The sequence below is a fragment of the Prinia subflava genome, chromosome 13, assembly GCF_021018805.1.
Source record: "Prinia subflava isolate CZ2003 ecotype Zambia chromosome 13, Cam_Psub_1.2, whole genome shotgun sequence".
In the NCBI taxonomy this organism is placed as follows: domain Eukaryota; kingdom Metazoa; phylum Chordata; class Aves; order Passeriformes; family Cisticolidae; genus Prinia; species Prinia subflava.
In genome coordinates this window covers 7,445,701-7,453,427 of record NC_086259.1, presented here as the reverse complement: position 1 = coordinate 7,453,427, position 7,727 = coordinate 7,445,701, and the positions used below count along the sequence as shown (strand labels likewise).

General features: G+C 45.5%; 1 protein-coding gene across 1 annotated transcript; it reads right to left on the bottom strand.

The window, feature by feature from the left end:
• Positions 1 to 389: 389 nt before the first annotated feature.
• LOC134557620 (cytochrome b-c1 complex subunit Rieske, mitochondrial) lies at positions 390 to 3,427 on the bottom strand. Its single transcript, XM_063410757.1, has 2 exons — positions 3,154 to 3,427; positions 390 to 1,166 (listed from the first exon to the last, which is right to left on the bottom strand). Exons 1-2 carry the CDS (start codon positions 3,362 to 3,364, stop codon positions 556 to 558), a joined length of 822 nt encoding a protein of 273 aa, XP_063266827.1. The 5' UTR covers positions 3,365 to 3,427; the 3' UTR covers positions 390 to 555.
• Positions 3,428 to 7,727: the final 4,300 nt, after the last annotated feature.

The following is a 7,727-nucleotide window of genomic DNA, read 5'->3' as shown; positions in this document are numbered from 1 at the left end:
TTACATCTTGAAAATTCTCTTGGACTTTTCTGCAATTTCTGAGGATTTTAGTTTCTACTCTGCAACTGAGGGAGCACATCAGTGCAGGATAGAAGTACTTTCAGACCAGTGGGAAAACACGAAGTACAGGATAATTAGTGTCTTTTTGCTTTGTTTTAAAACAGTAAACCTTGTTTCTCCTCCTATTCTGCACCCTATGAAGCACCAGCTCTGTGCTGTATTTGCAGGACCAATGCTGGCTAAAAGATCTCTTTGTGGCTTTGCAGCTCAGTGTCTACCTTGAATCAGCAGCCCCTTAGGAGGGGCTCTGTGTTCTGGGTCTGCTGCAGCATCTCCTTGGCTGGACACACTAGAAATCTGTACACAAAGAAATACACTTAAATCATAAGTCACGAACAAGTGCTCACTCCAAGTTTTTATTGAAATTGAACACAGTATTCAAGCATCGTTCTGGTTGAGAAGCTAGACAGCTAATTTGTGATTTTACAGCATGCCTCAGTTAACCCTTCTGCTGTACATTCTCATGAACATGGAAGTGAGCAGGCACCTTGTCTCTCAGCCGACCACCACCGTGTCATCCCCAACAAACTGGTAAACTGGGACCTCGAGGTTTAAGGGAGCAGGGCCTTTCCTGATTCTGCCAGAGGCATCGTAGTGGGAGCCGTGGCAGGGGCAGTAGTACCCGCCAAAATCCCCGGAGTTGGCGATGGGGACGCAGCCCAGGTGGGTGCACACGCCCACCAGGATCACCCACTCGGGCTTCTTCACTCTGTCTAAGTCGTGCTGCGGATCCCTCAGTTGAGACAGATCAACTTCAGCCTCCTGACTGATTTCTGCCTGCGTTCTGTGCCGCACAAAAAGGGGCTTCCCTCTCCACTTGAAAGCCATGTTCTTGCCTTCTGGAATGTCGGACAGCTTGATCTCAATCTTTGACAAGGCCAGCACATCAGCAGAGGCACTCAGGCTGGAGATAAACTGGGTGACAACATTCTTGGCAACGTAGGCGGTTGCTACACCCGTGGCTGCAGTCATCAGGTAGGAGAAGCCTTTCCTGGAGTCGCTGCTGCCCTGGGAGGACGCCCTGGCATCCTGCACGTCCTCGCGGCGGTAGGCGGCGAAGTCGGGGACCGTGACATCGTTATGGACACAGCGCACGCTGGCAGGGGCTGCACGGGAAAGGACAGCAAGTCACACTGCTGGAGCAAAAACACACTGCCATGCTCTTGAAATGGCACTGTTTAGTGGCATTTCTGGAATAACGGGTAAAAGTTATTCCAAACTCTGGGTGGGATTCCATCAATTAAATGTTTCAATTTTAAGTTGTATGGAGATGGTTTTCAGAGGGAATTTTTGGTAGATTAAGAAAACCAGTTTCACAGATCACCTCTTATGCTTTGAAAAAGAAACCTGATCAGGGTGCAGAACATCTGTGAGAAGTTCTGGGCTTCTGGGAAAAAAAGTGAGCTGGTTTTTCAGTAAATTTCAGGAAAAATCTCCTGTAGGATACCATGAGTAGCTCAGAAAAGACAGACCTGTTTTCCATTCAAATGTTTCCTTGTAAAGGGCTGCTAAGAGGAAATCTGATGTGGAGAAGTCTGCACATCTGTAATTTAACACTTTTGTGCTATATTTTGTCTGAAGTAACTTCTACACCTGTAATAATATTAAGTGTATGGTTAAGCATTTTTAAAATTAGAAAGATCAGGCATCCTCTTTCGTATTAAATTGCTGTCCTAGCTAAAACTATAGTAAATTATTTTAAACCTTCATTCCCCAGGCTCACTTTTTAGAAGATTTAGGGATAAGCTATCAGTTATCCAATTCTAAGTGGGATTGGCCCACCAAACCTGTGTGCGAACAAGTAACAGGATATGAAGGATAACTAAAAGGCCTCCCATGAGTTTCTCCAGCAAAAGCAAGCTGCTTCCCCCCCTGAAAATCTATAAGCCAAAGAAAAGAACATGGCAAGGACAGAACATGCTACTTGCCAAAGTACAACCTGTTGCTTGAAGAGTATTATTTAGTTTTTATATTTTCTACCAGTTGGCACAAAGTTAACAGATGTCTCAAAGTGCACTTAAGCTCTCAGGGGTTTATGTGCAGTTTAATGAGGATAACAATTACTTTTATTTACAAGTAACTCAGCATTGGGAAGGTAATTGCTGTAGATTTAAATTGCAAAGAAATCAACAGAAAATTGAAATTCTGAGGTAGTGCTCCATACTAAGTTATTTCAGTATCAAGACTAAAGCACTTAGTAATAAGTAACTTCTAAAAAATTTGGTATACTCAGTGACAAGCATGTTTGATGTTAATTAAAATGTAGAGCAGGGCTAAATGTCAGCTGTGTCAGTTACAGATTTGTAGAATTTTCACCTGAACAAATCCTTTCCAGCTGAAGGTCAGGTGACGTACAAGGCTCTAATTGCTATAGAGCCTCTTCCGCACGGCACTGCCCTCCCAAAATTAAATGTGCTGAAGCAGAAGGCTCCATCGGTGACAGCCGAGCTGGGCAGGAGCTCCACAGGAACTGCAAGCCCGTGAGAGCCCCCGCCCCTCGGCCAGAGGTCGGATCTAAAGAACACCTCGGGTCACTCCGCGGCCGATGCTTCCCCGACCCGGGGGCACCACAGGGTAAAACACACAGCGAGTGTGTTCGCACTGCACCCCTCTGCTCTTGTGCCCGCAGTTAAAAACCTTCCCGAATGACGGAACTAGGCTGCATTTTCTCAGCGGTACAATAAAAATCACGGGAGCTGTCTCCCTGAGCGGAGATACCAGAAGCGCCTGGGCACAGCCTCGGGCAGAGATGACCCACGGCGGTCCCTCCAGCCCGCCCCGTTCTGTGAGTCACTAAAAGGAAGCTGGCATTCAAGTGCCCTTGAACAAGCTCTGTAGTTGTAAAGGCGAGCGAATTCCGAGGGTGACAACAGAATCAAACGTTTATAAACCCCAAATGGCCCAAGGCCCCGCAGCCCGCCCGCCCGCTCTCCCTCCCGGCTCTGCTCCCCCGCCCGCCGGGCCGGACCCGGCTCTCCCCGCCGGGCCGGGCCGGGCGGTGCCCAGGAGCGCTGGCAGGGCCCTGGCGGAGCCCGCGGCCGTGGCAGCCCCGGCTGCCGCCCCCGCCCGCCCCGCCGCTCCCCCGGCCCGCACCGTTCAGGCTGGCGCTGGCGACGAGCCCCCCGCGGGCGGCGCGGCCGCTCAGGGACTCCCGGCAGAGCAGAGGCCGCTTCACGTCCAGCGGCACCTTGCGGTCCCGGTGCGCGGCGGCCGGGGCGAGCGGGCGGAGCGGGCCGGGCACGGCGTGCGCGGCGGCGGACACGAAGGGCGCGAAGGGCCCGGCGCGGGCGGCCACGGACAGCATGGCGGCGTCCCCCGGCGACCTTCCCCGCCGGCGCGCGCACCGCGCGTCACGGCCCGCGGGCGGCGGTGACGTCACACGCCGGCGCGCGGCGGTGACGCAAGCGCGGAGTCGGGTGCCCTGAGGGGAGCGTGCACGATGAATGGCTTTGGGACTGCCTGCCTTTTCCTTCCCTTTTTCCTTTCTTTTTCGTTTTTCCCCTTTTCGTTTTCCTCCCCTTTTTTATATTTTTCTCCCTTCCCTTCCCCTCTCCTTCCTCTCCCCTTCCTTTCGGTCTGCTCTCGTTCTCTCTCGGTGCAGTTCTTCCCGGAGCTGTCCCGTGTCGCCCATGGGGCGGGCAGTCCGTGCGCTGTGCTCCCGTGCCGGGGTCCCTGCGGTGATCCCGCCACAGAGTTTAAATCAGAGCGGCACGGTTCGGGGAAGGGTTTATGAAGCGCTCTGGGGACACGCGAACGCTTGTGTGCCTCTCACAGAATTCACAGAATCACCGGCTTGGAAAAGCCCTTCAGGGTCACCGAGTCCAACCCATCCCTAGCATCTCAACTAAACCATGGCACCGAGTGCCACATCCAGTCTTTTTTTTTAAACACATCCAGGGATGGTGACTCCATCACCTCCCTGGGCAGGCCATTCCAGTATTTTATTTTATTTTATTTTATTTTATTTTATTTTATTTTATTTTATTTTATTTTATTTTATTTTATTTTATTTTATTTTATTTTATTTTATTTTATTTTATTATCCCTAGCTTACTTATTTAATTTTTTTTTCTTTGGTGATCCTGGACCACTTTCAAGTTGGGAAAAAACTAATTTTTTTCAGCTTGTCGTAAGAAATTGGTTGAGGGATAGATTTTACTTCGAGTTTGAGAATGCAAAGTGTGTTTGACAACAACCAAACCACTCTAGGGGTTGTTCTGCGGATGGGGGTTAATTACAAGGCTAAATTAAATGTGTAAATCATATCACAAATATATCACATAGATACATCATTCTGCACTAAAGGAGAGATAATGACTAGAGCAAATAAATAAATATCTGTTGAGTTTTTTGGTGGGTTTTTTTCCCCCTTATATTTATTTTACTTTATAATAGCAGTCTTATGCTTGACTTGTTACATCTTCCAATGTTAGGATTTAGTTTGGTACCGATGGATACTCTGGTGGATACATACCTGCTCCAGTCAACCCTTTTAACCCAACCGGTTCAAGCTTCTGAAAATTTCCCAAAATGCAGGATAAACTTGGCACAGAGATATGTTTGAAGACATTTAAGCTGAACTTAGACATCTGGAAATCTAGATCTAGAAATCCTCTAGAAATCTAACAACAATTTCCCAGCTACCCAGCCCAGTCCATTTGTGCAAGGCTGTGAAGCTTTAGTGGTTCATACTGGCTGTATGAAGAACTATTATTTTGAAATCCAGCTCTTGCTAATGATATTGCTACTAAATTATTTTATGATTGTGCATTAAACCCCCCCATCTTTGTAGAATGGTAGTTTAAGGACTGGCCTTATTAAGATTTATTTAAGGGGTCGACTTTTTCATTTTCTTTTTAACTGTTAACCATACTGAAATATGGTGGTTCTAATTAAGTGGGATGGATCATTCCAGTCCTAGTACTATTGATCTATAATTTATTTCTTTCCCAGCACGTTTGTGACATCTAAGCCTGAGCAGATAATGATTTACCCAACTCAGTTCACTGTACTCTTGGTAACTGTAGTCACTGGTGATGCAGTAATTAAAGGACACCATAATAATACTCTGGAGCAAAGGTAATTTGTAGAAACGATGGGGGCTATCACTCAATATATGGATGGGAACAAACAGCATTCAGGTAGAGAGGGTAAAAAACTGGGAAGGCCATTTTAACAGCACCGGTTTTGTAATCATCATTTAGGAGGAAAAGAGCAACAGAAACATATTTTCCACAGAAAATAAAATTATGATCATAGACTCAGAGAATGTGCTGAATTGGAAGGGACACATCAGGATCATCGAGTCCAACTCCTGGCCCTGCACAGGACACCCCGAGAGCCGCACCATGTGCCTGAGGGTGTTGTCAAACACTTCCTGAGCTCAGCCAGGCTTGGAGCTGTGCCCACAGTCCTGAGGAGCCTGTTCAGTGCCCAGCCACACTTTGGTTGCCCACCTTTTCCTGCTCTCCAATCTCAACCTCCCCTGACCCAGCTTGAGCCATTTCCTCAAGTCCTGTCACGGGTCACGAGAGTGAAAAGATCTGGTGCTGCTGTTCTGCTTCTCTTTTTGAGACCACAATGAGGTTGCATGAAAGATCTGATCCTCCCTGGACAAGTGCTAGTAGAGCCAAAGGAGATGTTTTGTGGTTCACCATGAAAGTGGGGATTTGCGCTGATATTTACAGAAGGGTTTGTTAGCTTGTGGGTTTTTGTTTGTTTGTTTTTGTGGAGGTTTTTTTAAGGATTCTGCGTTTTGGCAATGATGCAAGTTTTGAATTTGCTAACCCAGCTCAGCTGGCAGATATGGCCTCGTCCCAAACAATATATTATTCTGACTCGGGGTGGGGGCTGTTCTCAGAGATATTTGGCAAAATGTGCTTGCTACTTGTGGAGCTTTTCAACAAAATAAGGTACTGTGATGGAACAGTAGTTATAGGACAAGGAGAAAAGGGTATAAATTGAAAGAGGGGAAATTTAGGTTAGATATCAGGAAGAAATTCCCTACTGTGACAGTGATGAGACACCAAAACAGGTTCAGGGAGGCTGTAGATGCCTCAAGCCTTGAAATGTCCAAGGCCAGGTTGGAAGGAGCTTGGAGCAATCTGGTTTGGTGGGAGATGTCCCTGACCATGGCAGGGGAGGATGGGACAAGATGATCTTTGAGGTCCCTTCCAATTCTTTAACATTTGTTCTATGATGGTTTGAGAAAGAATGGCTGTAAATTTTTTAAAGACTTAAATCTGAATTCCAGTTCCAGTGCAGTTAGAACACAAATAAAACATTAAAATATTACAGCCAAAAGGAACTACATTCTGTTATCAGAGTTCCAGAAAGAATAATTTTGATTTTAAAATGACTAAGCAAATTCTGGTGTGTAGGTGTTTCTTTGAGAACTGTTGTTCAGCTTGTATTACTGAGCATCAATACTGAGGATTTTCCAGCCAAACATGAAAGTAAAATGCCAGCATGGCATTGTGTAAACCATCCAGACACACCTCTGTGATTGTTTTTGTGCATTCATACAAGCGTTAGCCTCATGTAAATTTATACTGCTTCATGTTCCTGTCCTCCTAAAGTTAAAAGTTCATTTACATCAATACAAAAGCTCTAAGATGTCAGGGCTGCAGCGTTACAAAGTAGATGAAAAGTATTGTAATGCTTTTGGGTATGTGCAGTGCTTTTCTCCATGTAAAATTCATTCTCATGTTTGTTTTCCATCGAGATAAACTGCAGAACTTGCATGGCTTTCTGCTAAAATGTTGGTCACCCCAGGCAATTTGATCTCACCAGAGTTATCTTTCTTTGGGTTCTTTGCCATCTTGCATCATTTTTATGCCCTGAAAACTCAGCGCTACTAAACTTGAGACTTCAGGGTTTACATTTTACTTCTTGGATTTGAATTGTTGACCTTTTTTTTCCCCTCCCTGAATGAGCTTGTTCTGAAATAAAACCCAAGAAAACAAGCAAACCACCAAACTTTACCTGTGGAGTGTTGTTAGTACAGCAGTCACTGTTCATCAACTGCTTAGATAAGTGCAGCTCCAAATGTCTGCGGTGGTTCCTTTGAAGAATTAATGTCCATTACAGTGATTTTGGTCTCGTGGTGTGGCACCGGGGAAGCTGTCATATAAATTTGAAGATAGATTTGTGTATGCAGTACAGTTTGTTTAAGGTTAAAATTATGGAGACCCTTTAATAGCTAGACTTCCTTTGAATGTTCTTTGAAGTTGATCTATCACTTTGAAAAGTCACAGAGTGTGATCTAAAGGAATGTATATGAAACGTGAGGAATGAAAATGGACAGTAAAAATGAGGAAAAAATCTAGGAATATTTGATTGGTCAAACATTTCTCTCCTGCTACTCAAATTAGTTGAAATGATGACACCTCAGTGCTACAGACTAATCTAAATTCAGGTCTTTTTCAGTCAAGGCAGAACTAAGTTCAAATATCATGAGGGAAGAAGGTTTTTACTACTCTTTCTATTAATGCAGGAGTAATCAGCAGGTGTTCACAGCCTCAGCAGCCATCTTATTCTAGATCTCTTACAGCCCTGCTTGATAAGGCCAAGATAAATTGCCTGGAGCAGAAGGGCATGGAATATCTGTTTCTGACAGACATGCACTCAACATTTTGTGGATAAAATACTCAAATAAGAGAGAAATA